This window comes from Leuciscus leuciscus (assembly GCF_965113295.1).
Source record: "Leuciscus leuciscus genome assembly, chromosome: 19".
Lineage (NCBI taxonomy): Eukaryota > Metazoa > Chordata > Actinopteri > Cypriniformes > Leuciscidae > Leuciscus > Leuciscus leuciscus.
The window spans coordinates 28,316,049-28,332,510 of record NC_138743.1 but is presented as its reverse complement, the minus strand read 5'-3'; the positions used below and the strand labels follow the sequence as shown (position 1 = coordinate 28,332,510).

At 37.7% G+C, this 16,462-nt stretch overlaps 2 protein-coding genes across 4 annotated transcripts in view; one reads left to right on the top strand and one right to left on the bottom strand.

Annotated features, from left to right (window-relative positions):
- The first annotated feature begins 1,852 nt into the window (after positions 1 to 1,852).
- Positions 1,853 to 7,636, top strand: LOC309481652 (uncharacterized protein). Of its 3 annotated transcripts, none has more exons than XM_082146647.1 (8): positions 1,853 to 2,059; positions 2,239 to 2,449; positions 2,988 to 3,302; positions 4,679 to 4,999; positions 5,149 to 5,247; positions 5,389 to 5,457; positions 5,658 to 5,716; positions 5,815 to 7,636. In XM_082146647.1, the coding sequence occupies exons 2-8, from the start codon at positions 2,401 to 2,403 to the stop codon at positions 5,938 to 5,940; spliced, it is 1,038 nt and encodes a 345-aa protein (XP_082002773.1). In that variant the 5' UTR covers positions 1,853 to 2,059; positions 2,239 to 2,400; the 3' UTR covers positions 5,941 to 7,636. The 3 variants fall into 3 exon arrangements, with proteins under 3 accessions (XP_082002773.1, XP_082002771.1, XP_082002772.1); XM_082146645.1 differs by having other exon boundaries at positions 1,856 to 2,059; positions 5,655 to 5,716; XM_082146646.1 differs by having other exon boundaries at positions 1,856 to 2,449; positions 5,655 to 5,716.
- The window catches only part of sh3rf1 (SH3 domain containing ring finger 1), a 58,401-nt gene continuing 49,337 nt past the window's right edge, over positions 7,399 to 16,462 (bottom strand). The window contains exons 8-12 of the mRNA XM_082146635.1: positions 16,119 to 16,289; positions 15,146 to 15,429; positions 14,333 to 14,661; positions 10,113 to 10,459; positions 7,399 to 10,025 (exon numbers count right to left, since the gene is read on the bottom strand). Of these exons, the coding sequence (XP_082002761.1) occupies positions 9,857 to 10,025; positions 10,113 to 10,459; positions 14,333 to 14,661; positions 15,146 to 15,429; positions 16,119 to 16,289 (1,300 nt within the window). The 3' untranslated portion in view covers positions 7,399 to 9,856. The remainder of the gene's footprint in view (positions 10,026 to 10,112; positions 10,460 to 14,332; positions 14,662 to 15,145; positions 15,430 to 16,118; positions 16,290 to 16,462) is intronic.

Here is a 16,462-nt window from a genome sequence, read left to right as displayed (position 1 = left end):
CTGGCCCATGCCAGGAATGCAGTTACAGTGCTTGCTCATTTAGCCTGGTTTCCAGAAATGAAATATGGGTTTGTGTTTGAGAAATGTCTTCAACATGTGTCAATTACATACATCTGTTTTTCTGGGGTACCTTGCCAGCTATGGTCACAGGGGTCATTGAAACCTATAGTTGTGTGACCATTTCTTAAATAAAGTCTTTACTTTACTGTGTTAGATTAAAGTGTCCTCTCCTTGAGAGAAAGAACGTATTATCTTGATGTTGTGAGAAGACTCTCCTGTTTATAGTTAGAGCCTGGCCAAATCCAACCTTGAAGAAGCTGTGTGTCTGTGTGTGTGTTAGTCTTCTTGGTTACAGGGTAAAGGAACAAGTGCATTATTGGAGATCGACTGACTTGTTTTCTTCGACATGTTGGCAACTAGAAACGCAGATCTGCGACCTGGAAGGTCAAGACGTGTGGCATTATCGAGGGAGATATGCTTCAGTCTATCTGTTTATAGGAAATTGTGGAAAATGTGTTTATCTATTTCTTGGCCAGTCAGAATCCTTCAACCTGAAGCACGGATGTAGTTTAGACCTTGGTGTAGTGTATAATTGCTGTGATCTTTGTAACTCTAAGCGGGGCGGCCTACGAACTCCTTGTGAGTCTTGAAGTTGACTTCTGCTGATGAAACTGCAAACTATCTTCAGTAAATCTTTTCTTTAATTTATTATAATTCTGACTTGTCTTAAATTGACTGCACTTCTGACTCCGGGTCTTAATAAATCATATCTGGTCCTTGGGTCTTTAACTGTAAATGACAGAATACATTTTTTGGGGTGAACTATTATTTAATTCATTAAATGTAATACTGTATAATACTATTATTTAATACTATACTTTAAATGAGTTGTTATAGATCTGAATAAGCTGGTTTTATACTTTTGTTTGAACTCTTTTTGTTTTTGAGAAACCTCAATATTATTTTGAGTGCCATAATTTACTTTTATTTGAAGATATAAGAAGTTTTACGCTGAAGTCTGAGGTTTAAATGTTTCAAAACTTGCTGGCTGAGAATATTTATGGAAGCTTGTTTCTGCCACAGAATAAAAAATAAAATAGCAATTGCAATTGGTTACATGCAATGCTGTGCGTGCAAGTGTAGCTTTAGTTATGAACAATCTCTTTCTCTTTCTCCAGGATGAAGTGGCATCTTCTGCTTATGTTGAAACAGCATCCACACCTGATCACAATGACCCAGTAGAGCTCACTGAGTACATCAGTACCAATGCTAAACTGACTCTTTTTTTGTATTTTAAACTCAGAATTCACATTCAAATTTTTTAGTAATCGAGCTTATGACCTTTGCAGTCATGGTTCTCTACAAGTCACCTGATTAAAAGTAGTAACCATTGAAACATGAACAAAAATATAGTCTATAATTGTATGTAGAATATAGTGAATCTACTAATAAGCATTTTTGAGTTATGTATTGAAACAGCCTTATTTTGTCCAATATGTCTGGCAACTGTTTGAAGCAAAAGCATAAAATTGCTATAATGTCTGCTTACTGGCAAACTAAAAAAATGAATGGAAAATGGGATGAAAGAATAATCAATACAGGCTTTTTTAGTGTGTAAAAGGAATACCAATGAGTGTGTAAAAAATGATCCGTTTGTTTAATGGGAAGGAGTGACAGACAGACAAAACTAATTATAACAAGAGGAATTATAAAGGAGTGGTGCAACTTTATCGTGTGGGCACGAGTGTGATTGATATACATAGATGTGTTTTAAGGAAGCAACTGTATTTGTGCGTGTGAGGTCATACTGTATGTGCTTTCATGTGGAAATTGACACAACACAAATTTGTGCACTTCTGTTTTCGTTCAGGCTTTTTACACAACAATTACAAAACATTGCTAAGATGAGCTCACAAAACAGAGTATAATGAATAAAACACCAGGGCAAGACAGAAGGATTATCATGAGTACCTGGAGAAATAATTGTAGACGTGTGTGTGTCCTAGACGAGTGAGCATCTGTCTCGTCTTCACAGCTTCTCTTCATGTTTCCTCTGAAGGTTTTTGGCTTGAATAAGTTCTGCTCTCTGCTGCCTCTCAAAGCCAACAAAGAAGCCATACAGTATATACGTAAACATAAAACTAGATGTTTTTGATTTATGACTTATTTGATGCTTTATTCAAAGAATATTTGACCCCGCACCGCCAAGATAATCCTGTTGTTTTATTATTTGAAAAGGCCATGAACAAGAAAAGCAATGGAGGAACACAAGTGAGTAAACTGCAATATTGCTTAAGTTATGGAGATTTATAATGAGGAAGTTGTGGTTTCTTAGAGCTAACAGGAGCTAATAAAATAAGACAGAGCCCACATAAACTCGTGAGTGAGAACCAATCAGCCATGAGGGACCATTTATATCTATTCCTCTTCATGATTCATTTTAGTACTGGTAAGTTAAGATTTGTATTTATTTATGTTATTTTTATTTTATTTTTATTTAGGAGGAATTGGTATGAGATCAGTGTGAAACGGTTGTAGTTCTTTAAAACAAAAAACTTTTTTTTAAATAAAACACACTAAAGCATATTTTAAGTTGAATTTGTCAATTGCAGAGACATTCAAACATGAAATGGTCTTTGAATTCCTAAAAGAAGGACATTTACATTTTGGTTGTTTTATAATAAATCAGGAAGTTCACTTTTTAATAGTGAAGTCATGCATACAGAAACTAAAAATTGTATTTGTGCATACAAATAAAAAAAATAACTGAATCTGATGAGATTTGAGCAACATTGTCTTTCTAAGTTTTGAATGAAGGTCCTCACCAAATTTTCAAAGAACAGTAATGTAATTCCTTAGATATCTAATAAGCTCAATAATGTACTACTCATTAAAACCTGAAGGGTCTTCTCAGCTTTTCCCCTCTGACTATTATATATTCCAGTAAAGCCCATTTGTAAACTTTTAACAAGCTCTCTCGTTTGCAGGCTGTATTCTTTCAAATGTGCAGCAGACAACAGAAATAACCGGATACACCGGTGGTTCAGTGGTGCTGCCTTGCTCCTGTGCTGATCCTCAGTCTACAGCCAACACATTCACCTGGCAGTTTTATAGTCAAAGACAAAGACAATGGGTTCAAGTATTTGATGATGAGAAGTACAGCGGCAGACGTGTGCTGTTTAATGAAAGTTCACCAAGAAATCTGTCTCTTCTCATTTCTGGCCTCAGAATGGAAGATGAAGGGTTCTATCAGTGTATTACTGAACAACATATTACTTCATCCATTCTGTTAAAAGTGAAGGGTAAGTGAATGCTTTTTCTAGAAATATAAATAGATCATGTTAGACATGATTGATAGCTCAGCAACAGACATTAAAAAATTTTTTTTACAATATTATTATTCAGAGAATAAAAAGATATACTGTTGTGGTCAGAATTATTGGATGGCTGTTAAAAAAAAAATCTGCATTGTTTATCCTTTTGATCTTTCATTAAAAAAAAAAATCACAAAAATCTAACTTTTCCCTGAAGTACAAGATTTGAAAGTGACACATTATGAAAAAAATGCTTTGCTCCAAAACACGTTGGCCTTAATTATTGGCACCCTTTTATTAAATAATTTTTGCAATCTACTTTTGCCAAGATAACAGCTTTAGTCTTCTCCTATAATGCCTGATGAGTTTGGAGAACACCTGACAAGAGATCAGAGACCATTCCTCCACACAGAATCTCTCCAGATCCTTCAGATTCCCAGATCCATGTTGGCGCTTCTTCTCTTTAGTTCACTCTACTCATTTCAGGTTCAGGTCAGGGACTGGGATGGTCATGGCAGAAGCTTCATTTTGTGCTTAGTGACACACTTTTGTGTTGATTTTGATGTTTGTTTTGGTTTGTTGTCCTGATGGACGATCCAAACATGGCCCATTATAAGATTTCTAGCAGATGCCATCAGGTTTTGATTTTTTATCTGTTGGTATTAGCTAGAATCCATGATACCAGGGATCTGAACAAGATGTCCAGGACCTCCAGCAAAAAAATAGGCTCACAACATTAAAGATCCACCAGTATATTTAACCGAGGGCATGGGGTACTTTTCATCCCCGTTTGCTCCAAACCCATCTGGAGGATTTGCTGCCAAAAAGCTCTTTTTCATAGTTTCATCTGACCGTAGAACCAGGTCCCTTTTGAAGTATTTTGTGAAGCTCAACAATCTTTTGCTGCATATCAGAACTATATTATTTGGTTTTGGATGATTAAGAGAATTTGGCCTTTGTGTTTCCTCATATTTATTCTCCTGTTAAACAAGAACATATATATATATTTCAAAATATTAATGGGAATATAGTTCAGAGATATATTACTCCTAAAAAATTATAGGGGTGCCAATAATTGTGGCCAACGTGTTTTGGAGAAAAACATTTATTTCATAATATTAATCCAATTTCAATTCTTTTACTTCAATGAAAGTTTTGATTTTTGAGATTTTTTTGAATGAAAGATCAAAAGTATAAACAAGGCAGATTTATTTTTTTACAGTCATCTTTGATCATATTTATCAGGGGTGCCAATAATTCTGACAGACTCAAATTTTACATCCATGGACCGTTGCGTTTCACTTGTGTGCTTTACTACAATGCAAGTCATTCATGGCTTTTTTCTTCCATAAATATATTTTCAGGCTGTAATTTGGTTGAGAACACAATAACGTCAACTACTGTTGTGACTGGATATTCAGGAGAGTCTATGGTTCTGCCCTGCTTCTGCACTGAACTACTGGCTAAACCTGAAAAGATACAGTGGATGTATCTTCTAGACAACACTTATGAAGAAATTTACCCAAATGAAAAGATTGAGAGCCACAAGAACAGAGTCAAACTGTTAAATCAAACTACTCCAGGAAATCTCTCTCTACACATATCAGGACTGACCGCAGAGCACAAAGGAGTCTATATTTGTTCTGTATCATCTAAACAAGTCTCCTACATACTTCACGTTGAAGGTAGTTTTGTTCTGTTGATGCTGTCACTTTGATAATCGTTAATTTTGTTTATGAAGAATCTAAATATTTGAAAGAATGAGGTAAGCTTGTTGGGTGACATGCTGTTTGCATTGTTAAATGATCATTGACAGTTATTCTCCTCTGAACAGAGAAACCACACATCCATACAATCAGTTTATCAACACATCAACCTTCACACCAAACACAAGAACTTACACCACCTCGACAACCACACCACACACCTCAATGTAAGTCATAGGGCTTGGTTTGCTTTTCATTATACAATGATGATTACAATAATGAATTTTCTCATTATCATCAGCTTTTATGAGCTCATATTGTGGAAAAAATTTGCATTTGTCATGTCATTTCTGTTTTTTTTTCCACAGATGTTTTCATTCTGTTGGGGGTGATTCTCTCAGTTCTGTTACTGGCATTTATCTACTGGAGATACAGAGGTAGATGAACACACATAATCACATGTTCTATACATATATACTCGTAAATGACCAGCTAACGGAGCTGTACTCTTGAAACAAAGTAGAACAATAGGTACAACATATTTAGTGTTATCATGAAACAACATATTTAGACTATATATCTGATGTTTAAATTTGACATGAAAACCTTCTGGCTAAGATGTTTTATGTTGTAGTAGGCAGAAATGTGAAAAAGATGAGCAGTGATGAAGAACTAAATAAAGAACAAGACAATCAGGTCAGCACTCAGCACAAACTCACTGTTGCACAATGGTTACGTAACTTATTGAAACATGCAATACTGTAATCATCCCATCTGTCTCCATATCTCTCCAGGATGACGTGATGTATTCTGCTGTAGTCCACGTTAAAAAAGCTTCAACACCAGCTCACACAGAGAGTAACCCAGCAGAGCACACGGAGTACGCTTCAGTCAAAGTTAAACGGCAAGAAAAAATATAGTCAATTTATTGGCGCATGAGCATTTTTAAGGGATTGTAAGTACTTGAATTAAGGAGTTGCCTGTTTCTAGTTTCCAACAACTGAGCTCTAATAGAGGAACAAAGAAATGAGTCAGACACTGTGCATGAACTTTCAACAAAACGATCACGCAAACTCACAACCCTTGGCATATTTAAAGGGTTAGTTCACCCAAAAAAGAAAATTCTGTCATTAATTACTCGCCCTTATATCGTTCATCTTTGGAACACAAAGATCTTTTTGATGAAATCCGAGAGATACAAAAAGTATTCTCGTCGCTTCACGACATTAAGGTTGAACCACTGTAGTCACATGGACTATTTTACTGATGTCTTTACTACCTTTCTGGGCCTTGAAAGTGGTGATTACGTTGCAGTCTATAGGGGGGTCAGAAAGTTATTTGAGTCCATCAGAAATATCTTCATTTGTGTTCCGAAGATTAAGTATTACGGGTTTGGAACGACAAGAGGGTTAGTAATTAATGACAGAAATTTCATTCTTGGTTGAACTAACCCTTTAAGGTTTAAATATGCCATGAAATGATTATTGATCTCATAGTAAACAATTCATCCATGTTCTTTTTTTCTTACTTTGAGCTTGTAATTTCTAAAATGTAAAACTAAAATGCCAACTCAATCTTCTGGTGAAAACAGCAGACTTCTCTCTGGTTACGCACGTCAAACTTCTTCGGACATTTTTGTCCTCATAATCCCCTTTCTTACAATTGACTGCAAGCTCGCATTCAGATCTGCCTCCATCAGATTAACAACCAATGGATAAAACCAAGTCCCCTCCATCCATTTTTTACTTCTCTGTTTCACTCTGATGAATGTCACAATAAACATATGGTACTACTTTTGATTAGGGAAACATATCCATTATTAACTAGTTGATTATTCGCATGCATATTACTAGGATATTGGCAGTTTGTATTAGTACTTATAAAGCACATATTAATGCCGCAATCTGCATGACCATATTCTAGAACCCTTATATCGTGCAACTTTATTGTGTGGCCATGTGTCTGATTGAGATCAATTTAAGAGTTCTAAAGAAGCATCTTTGTGTGCAAGAACAGCTATGGTTTCATGTGGAAAGTGACACTGCACAAACGTGTAGTCTGAAAAGATGAGCAATAACGATTGTGGATTCAGAAGAGCTGTTGAATTGTATAATCAGTCTGAAGTGCTAACACTAGTTTTCTTGTGTATGTAGCTTCTATTCACTTGCACCAAGCTCACATATAGATCTCAAACATACTTCACTCACAACAGTATTCCAAAACATGTTTTATAAAGGTTATTACTTTATTTTATACCCCTCATATCTAACACACACTTTAATGAGTTTAAATTAAATGTTAAGTGATTTTTGTTCTGCTGTGTGACTAATACGCCATTTACTGACTTGCAATCTTGCGTGAGTAAAATCTTGTCTGAAAATGTATCAACTCTGAAGATGCTCCTGGTTTAATCTAGAGAGGGCTCAGTAATGTAGCGGTGGGACATCAGGTAGTCCATGAGTAGAGATGGAAACCAGCTATCAAAAACAGAGAATAATGATTCAGATAAAACCTTTTAACAGACGTTCTGCTAAATTTCAATAACACAACAACTGAAGGCCATCTTGTTAGTTGTAAAGGCATCAAGACAACAACAGAAGAGAGCAATCTCCAAAATAAACCAATGTTTTAAGGGGCATAAATCATATCTATCAATACTAAAAACAAATCTATCAAAGATCAATTTTGTGCTTTCAAAATAATAATAATAATAATAAAACATTTCATCTACGGTATAAAGCATAGAAATACACAAACACCATTTTCAAGTATACAGAACATGAAATATCACATAAAATACAGCAGACAACATCAGATCAGACCCGACTTAAACAGAAGCAAAAAACAATGTTTGTGAATTTGGGGTTACACATTGTTTTTAAAGGACATTTTAACTCGCTCATGTGAAATCAAGCAGTGTGTAATGTAATGTCAAGGCTACTGTCAACGGCGTAACTGTAATAATAAATGAAAGTGATTTTCAGGAGCTCAAACGGGTCAGTTGGTATCCATGTATGGGTCGGTACAGCATTCTGAAGGAAACTAAAGCAGTTGTAAAAACCAGAGAGGGAACAAACACACAAACCCATGCACACCAAAGCATAATGCCATTATCACTGTAAGATACCAGGGTGAATGTGCTTTTACTACGGGTGATTGTTTCTTTTCTGTGTGTTTAACGACTTCTCTGCCATCCAAAACCATCAATTAGACCATAATGTTATTGCAAAGGATTATTAGTACCATTTCATTAAAATGTCTGAGTGTAATTTTGATCTTTAAAAAAATTAAATAATAATGATATGCTATCCTTCAATCCCTCACTCAAACCTTTACAAACGCCTATATCCAGTGTTGGGTGTAACTCATTACAAGTAACTTGAGTTACGTAATCAGATTACTTTAAGTAACACGTTACTTTCAAATTATACAACAAAATATCTGAGTTACTTTTTCAAGCAAGTAATGCAAGTTACTTTGTTTTCCCATATATTGACTGACAGCTCTCCTGTCCTCATGTTGAGACAAATTGAAATGCAGAGGCGTTGGGTGTGTAAACATGATGATTATTGTAGTTCTAGACTAAATGTGAGCGTGCATTTACTCATCTCACTTGCACAAAAAAAGATTCAGTATTCCTCAAAATGAATAAAATCAGTGAAATGCAGAATCAGAACATTATATGCAATAACTAAATATGTTAAATAAAAAAAATTGATGCATTTAATGTGTTCAGTGTTAAACTCTCTTCTCCTGCATCCTATTCTTCTGTTCTCCAGAACCGAAGCAGCTGAAAGGTTTGTTTGAGGGGCGCCCTCTACTGAACACGCGTGAATCTGCATTTCCTTCAGCCTGAGGATTATTATTTCACTTTTGGTGTGAAAGGGTCTTTACATGTGCCCAAAAATATAACTTTTTATGTTATAAAAAAACAAGCCCAGTCGATGTGGAAAAAAAGTAACATAACACATTACTTTTCTAAAAAAGTAACACAATTAGTTACTTTTTAAGTGAGTAACGTAATATTGTAATGCATTACTTTTCAAAGTAACTTTCCCCAACACTGGCTATATCACCTTTTTAGTTTACACACACCACGACCAATCAGAACATGAGTCTACAGGCTTGTCGTGTCGTCACTCCTCATCCTATGACTCAAAGAGCCAATTACATGCAAGCTGAAGCAAATATGGATGGTCAAACCAACCTTTCTGAGTTCTTCATCTGGTACTGATGTTTGTTTTATTTCAAGCAAATGACCATCAGTGACATTATTCAGGCTCTACAGGCATTTGACCAATCGGCTGACAAAACAAAACTTCCCTCAAAAACTCAGTCCCTACAAAACAAAAATAAGTTAAATGTTTTTCAGAATTCATTTGTTCTTGTCATGACTCAGATCAGCTTTGCTTTGCTTATATACAGTAAAGTGAGACAGTACAAGGCACACATTAAACGTCTTTGAAATGTTACAGATGCATAAATTAACAAATCCTATCACAACTTCATCTACTGTGCTAGAAATAGGGTGCCTAGTGCGAACGGCTAAAACTCTCTCGCTTCTGTGTGTTTTTAAGAAAAGAATTTGATCTAATGCTAAACGACTTGGACCAGTCTAGGTGGTTTTGAGATTTTCATAAGAATGTTGTGTCAAATCTGATGACTGTCATAGTTGGCAGACTCCAGCAGTTGGATCGCAGTCACAAGCAGCCCCGTCCTACTGATCACTGCTACACATCAATCTGAACTCTTAAGGCTGAAGTTCAGTGTTGTATTTTCAGTGATGGAGAATTTGATATCTAATTATTACATTCTAATTATTAGACACCATGTGCGTTAGATACTGTCAACAAAGCTGCCAGGAAACAGCCCGGTTCGACCGTTTCTCTGTAGTGTTCCTTTAAACCAGCCGTCCTCTCGTTTTCTGTGCACGAAAACAATGTCTCCCTCCTTGAGTTCCAGCTCTGCTTCGCTTTGGGGAGGGTAAGACACCACCACACGGTACCTGGAGGAATAGTCAAATACGATGTTTAGAACTCAGGCACTGTTTCTTAAGTATGAAGTGAATGTTGATTCCTGGGTATTATTGTACCTTTCGCACACGATTGGTCGTCCGTCGTGCTGCATGGAGAGGAGGGAGGAGCACGGCTGTCGTGGAGGCGGGGCGATCGGGGCAGTGTTGTCCTGGGAGCTGCACCTGTGTGACGCTGCGTCTGTGTTTGACACAGATAGCTCAGAATCCATCGGACAGGCCCCAGCACGACCGTTGTGTCCTACCGCCACCGATGCCGAGCTAGGCTGAGCCATTTCAGGTCCAATGGCACCATGGGGCATCTCCATGACAATAGATTGCTCTGCTTCCAGTGTAGGGGAGGATGGGGGAGATGGGCGGAGCTTCTTTTTATTAGAAAGCAGTTTCAGCAGGCCTTTCTTCTCTCTCTGAAATTACACATTTGATTCACAAAGAGGCTGAGTGCAAACAGCCTTTTACGCAAACATGTAATCAAATGGAAATCATATGAAACATTTTAACTCATTAAAAAGTTGTTTTTGCGAAATATCAAAATTTTGCAATCTCGATTCCACCATATCTTTATGTACACTGTACACAATAATAACCTTTTACATTGTAATCCTTTTATTTGTAATATTTGGCATGTTTGGGTGCTGCTGCGCATCCCTGTGTGTTTAATAAGCAGAGTGTACGCGTGTTGTAGACCCGCCTTATAGGCTCACATTACTACCACGCTCTTTAAATAACAAAAAAAATATTGTGCCATTGACTTTAGACCAGGTTTCAGTTGGTCAATGGCGCAGTCTATTTCAGTTGCCTCAAAATAGCAACGAGCCAACAATGCGCCTGAACACACCTCGTTTTCAGACCAGCATGCCCATAGACGCACTGCATTTGCTATTTAAAGGGGTCATATAATGCCATTTTTGTAAAAGTTAATATGATTCTTTAGGGTCTAATTGAAAAGTTTGTAATATACTTTAATTAAAAATTCTCATTAGTATTGTAAGAAAACACTCATTTTACCTGGTCAAAAACAGCTCTGTTTTCAGCACGCCATTTAAGTGCATGTGTCTTTAAATGATAATGAGCTTTGCTCACTTCGCCCCTCTGTTCTGTGGGGCGTTTTGACACAACACACGTGGAGTTTTGCCTTGACAACAGTTGAGGGTATATTTTGGAGAAAGAATGGCAGCGGGAGTCTCTGAGGACACATCTGTGCAACCGTATCAATTTGAACCAGAGACGGACCCGGAACAAGAAGACGGCCCCGAAGAAGTTGGACAATTAAGGCTCGAACAGGACGTTTCTGAATGGTTGGTTAACGTAATGTCACTTTGATCTATCTTTGTATGTACTGGTAGAGTAGTGAGATACGAACGCTATGTGTTTACTGATGTATACGTTAGTTCATTGACAGATTGATGTTACAGCTAATGGTCATGAAAAACTTTTTACTTTAGCTTTATACTGACCCTCGTTTGTAAAGCAGTCTGGTGAGAAATTATTCGCTCAAACATGAAAGCATTGACATTGATCGTGGGGAATATTCCCTTCGAAAACAAAACTCCGCCACTGCGTCTTCAGCGGTTCGGATATAGGAACATCAAAATGACTGCTGTGTTCGTTATTACACCCAAGAACAGAACACCACAATCGCTTAGACGCCATTCTGCTCCAGCATATCAACAATGGCGGACTATGATGACAGCTCGCTCACGAGCGAGGGCGGGTCTGTGTTGAAACGCTGCTGTCAATTAACAATCGTAGGAGGGGCGTCCGACCGTGTGACGTCAGACGGCTCGATTTGAGACAGGGGAAAACATATAAGGAGATAAAAAAAAAAACACTGGATGGATTTTTATCATTATATGATGGTTGTGTACAGGCACTGCCAACACACATTTCAGTACAATCAACTTGTAAAAGTGCTTGTACCATTATATGACCCCTTTAAACAACGTGGCAGGACTTGAAAATTATAACTGCATCGGGCTGAAACTAGCAAAAAACACTTGCGTCGCGCCTGGAGCTGCGTTGCGCCGGGTGTATGATAGGGCCCCAAATGTGTTTCGACACACAGAATGGTTGTGCTTGTTCCAATCCCACACTTTCACTTCCTGTCTGTCACCTCTTAATCTTTCCTATCTGTCATAAAAGATAAAAGACAAAAAGCCACAAAAAAGTGGACGTGGAAAAAGTCTACTGCCATGACATTATCATACTAGTTTTATTTAATTAATTTTGTTCTTATTTAAAAGACTGTCCCTCTCTTTAAATCGCTCTACTCTACATTTTACTCATCACTTTTCTTCCTTTTCCTTTTTTCTACATCTTTATATCTTCAAGTACCACTGCTATCTAAAGCAAAAAGAAAAACATGCTTTGGGAAAAGAAGGTTTATAAAAGTGAACTATGAAGATTTGTGAGTCAGCTACACTGTACATGTAAGAGTAGTGAGAAATCTCCCAGAACACTGAGCCAAAGAACACTCAGGGTTGTGTCCTCAGGGTTCGCAACAGGCTAAATCATGAAAATAAATGATGATTTCAGCTCCATCCAGCTCAGCAAATGAGGTGAAACAGAGAGAATTTCTAATTGCCAAATGCCCTAATGCAGCAAGAACATTTATTATTTGTCAAATTTGAATGACATTTTAGTAATTTTTGACAGTATGAGTGAGTTTAATTTGTCAATTGAGCACTGCTGTGGTTAATATAACAACAGGGTTCTCAAGTTTTATCAAAAGCTTGGAGTGAGATCACATGCGGTTAGGGGAGGAGCCTTAATGGAGGCCCGCCCCCGCCTGTCCCCGCCCCCCAATTTTACCCATTGTTCATAATTAACCAGCACAAATTGAAATTATAACAATTGGTAAATCTGATAAATGACAGAGCAATTCATCACATCAAATATACTATTTAATGTTATATTTCAAATTACAAATATAAAAAAATATAACAAATTGCCCCTCGTGAGAATTTTTTTTGCATTTTAATGTTAAATCCATCAATCTGGTGCACTTTGAGAGTTCAAAATTAAAAGCTCCAAACTATATTCAGTGTGCAAATTAAACAAAGAAAAATTTAAACCTCTTTTAGTTACAGTGTCTATTTACATTACACCTACTACATAATAATAGTTATAATATTAATCCTATGACCGTAATAGCCATATTTTGTAAAAACAAATGCACTAAAAAATAAAGGACACTTTCATAATTAGATTTGTACCTATTTCTATACTTGAAAGAGATAAGCACATGATCTTTTATTTTGACGCAAACTGCATCAAGCTTTTATTTTGGCGGAAAACATGGTTTACAAACGCCTCTCATTAAATTTCTAGTGAATTGCGGTAATCGTCAAATATGCAGATATGGAAATAATCTGTAACTGGGTTATGGGTTCCTACACTCATGACATGGCCTAAGTGTTTTGAAAGTAGTTATGCTTACCGCGGATTACTCATCTCTCTCCTGATCCTCCTCACTATCATCATCATCACAGGAGCTGATGAAGGGCAGAAAACATACTGTATATTTTGACACAGTTTACAGTGTCTGCTTTAAGGGCCAGTTTCTATTGTTTCACGCTATTTCTCTGCACATTCCTTGCGTTTCTTCTCCATCTCGCTGAATATTTTGACAGATACACACTGACACTGCTGCACGCTCGCTCACTCGTTTAAAGTTGTGATTGGGCCAGCCCAGTGTCAATCAAGAAAAGAACCAATGGGCCGCTGATCTACATGTTTCATGGGCTGGTCTGTCAGAAAAAAAAACCCTACTTTTTTTGACCAATGCATTACACCAGCACAAACCCAGCGCGTTCGCGCGATGTTGTTGGTTACCTAGTAACGAACGTACGGTGCGTGCACACTTTGTGTGCGTGCGCCTCGTACACAACGTTATAAAGCTTGCAGGACAACTTGGTTGGCATTGCCTTTTCAGCGTGAGAAATACATGGTGTGGCGTGTGAGCGTGTGAACTGGTTGAATTGCGTGTGTCTCACGGCCAATGCGTGAGACTTGAGAACCCTGATAACAACTCTCCAACAGCATAATGTTACTTTTAATTATTTTAAGCCTAAATCCTAGTCAAATTAGAATGATATCTTAGTTTTATATATCACTTGTGATTGTACTGTCTATAGATATGGCAAGACGTGCAGTCTACCAGTAACATTAGAGCGGCAGCACTAGGAATGCCCACAAGCGACTTCACAGTACAGAGACTAGCGACATACAGCGACAAAGTCGCTGGCAGTGTGAACGAGGCTTTAGTTCAATGGTCTTACCTTGCTGTCTTTATCCAATCTACAAGCAACACCATGGTTCGAGGCTGCACCCAGAGATTTTGTGCTGCCAGGGTTCACAGGAAGTGCTACCACAGAGACAGGTCTCATGACATCACCATCCAAAGAAGCAGCGCTAACATTAGGAGGGGTCAAGGAGGCGGCTGCACATCCCATAGCCACACCGATTCTGGCTGAGGAGGATCCCGGGCTGGAGCCGAGGACAGGTGAGGCCTGAAGAATCACAGCTGTGTTAGGAAGGTAGGCCACAGAATTGTGGGATTGGATGGGCGTCACTGCTGCCGTAGGCCGGTCCTGACTATGACTCACAGCTGGTGGGGAAAAAGGTGGAATATGATTTATGGTTTTAATGATAAATTTGAATGTCCATGATAAAGAATATATATATAAATATAAATGTAGTTCAAAACACATGCCACGTTTTTAGTATTAATGTTGGTTTGTATTTGTACAAACAACTTTGTATTAATGTTGGTTTTACATGATTTTGAAAAATGTTCAAGAAAAGTATTAATTTAGTGCACGTGAGTGTACACTAAGTATTATTTGCTAAAAATAATAATAAATGGCAAAACTACTTAAGGTTTTCTTTTTTTAAGAAATCATTTTTTATGAGGCTTTTCTCTTCATTATGGTATCATATTTTTTATGCTTTATTCCCCCAAAAATATTATGATGAATTTTAATTCAGAAATCAAAAACATGTTTGGATATATCAGGAGCACATAGGCCTGTTTTTGTATTAAAATTCTGAGTGGTGTTTATTATTAGGTGCGTGAGTGCATGTATATCTACCTGTCCTGACCGCACTGCGTGCCTGGTTAACAGTCATCTGTGACGTCACATGCATGAGCACTTTGGGGTGCTGACCAGTGGGTATGTGTGCAGCTGTTACTACAGCAGCAGGCAGTGAGCAAGATGGGGTGGGATTGGGGCAGACTGGAAGGGGTTTGCTGGGGTCGACACTCCCCAGGGCGGCTCCAAGAGGAGCAGAGGAGGGGCTAACAATGGTGACGCCACGTCCAGCCTGGGAGCACAGGGTCAGGGGAACTTTTGGCTGACTGCTGCCAGAAACAGTCCTGCAGTAAAAGAGAAGTGTGAGGTTCAAGACCCTTTACACTGATTATGCAGATCTTATCCTGGATCTTTTGTCACAGCAATGCATTTTACAGCAAATCAACAGAAACATCCATACATGATTTAACACATTCGCCTGAACATTTAAAGGGCTCTGTCTAGTTATATTCCTTTTTACGTCATAGGTCTGATAAGGAAGAACTAAATTTAATAGGAGTTGATATAGAAAAAAAGTTACTTGACTGTGAGGAGGACATTTTGTAGACCTCTGTACATTGAATGTAAATGGCTAATCACGATGAATGTTTTTCAGGTGATGCATTTTCATTTAATAAGTGAATGATAATGTCTGTAATTCTCATGCCTGCCACAAGGGAGTGCTGAGGTGAAAAAGAAACTTCATTGTCAGTTACCAAAAAAAGAATTGTGACTTGCCCCACATTTTACACTTTTTTCAATTGGGAATCGCCATTATGATTGATAAATTCTGTCAATAAACCGTACCTTTTATTGAACCTGGAACATTCCTTAAACAATTCCAAGTGTTAATGTGACCAGCTTAGATTTATCTGCAACTGGTGTGTGTGCCTGAAGGATATAAACCACTGGAAAGCCAGAGGACAATCTAATCTGTCCTTAGCTTACAGGGTGTATGAGTGATAACATGTACAAGTGTGTGTGTGTACCATACCTGTTGACAGGACTCATGTAGTTACCAGGGAACACTCCAATCTTGCCAGTGTGCATGGATGTTCCTTTAAACCAGCCGTCCTGACAGCGCTCCAGCACCAGAAACATCTCTCCCTTCCTCAATTCCAACTCATCTTCCTTACGGGGTGTGTAGGGAAACATCGCCACATACCTGAATACCACATACCATTTTTAATTAATTTATCCTTTTTTATTATTAAAAAGTTTGCCTTACATGCAGTACTGCTGATCAAACAGGCATTGGCGCTGTTTCCACATGGCTATCATACATCACAATCTACATAATCTTAATTTCTAAGCACACCAAAAAGGCATGAAGTCTTT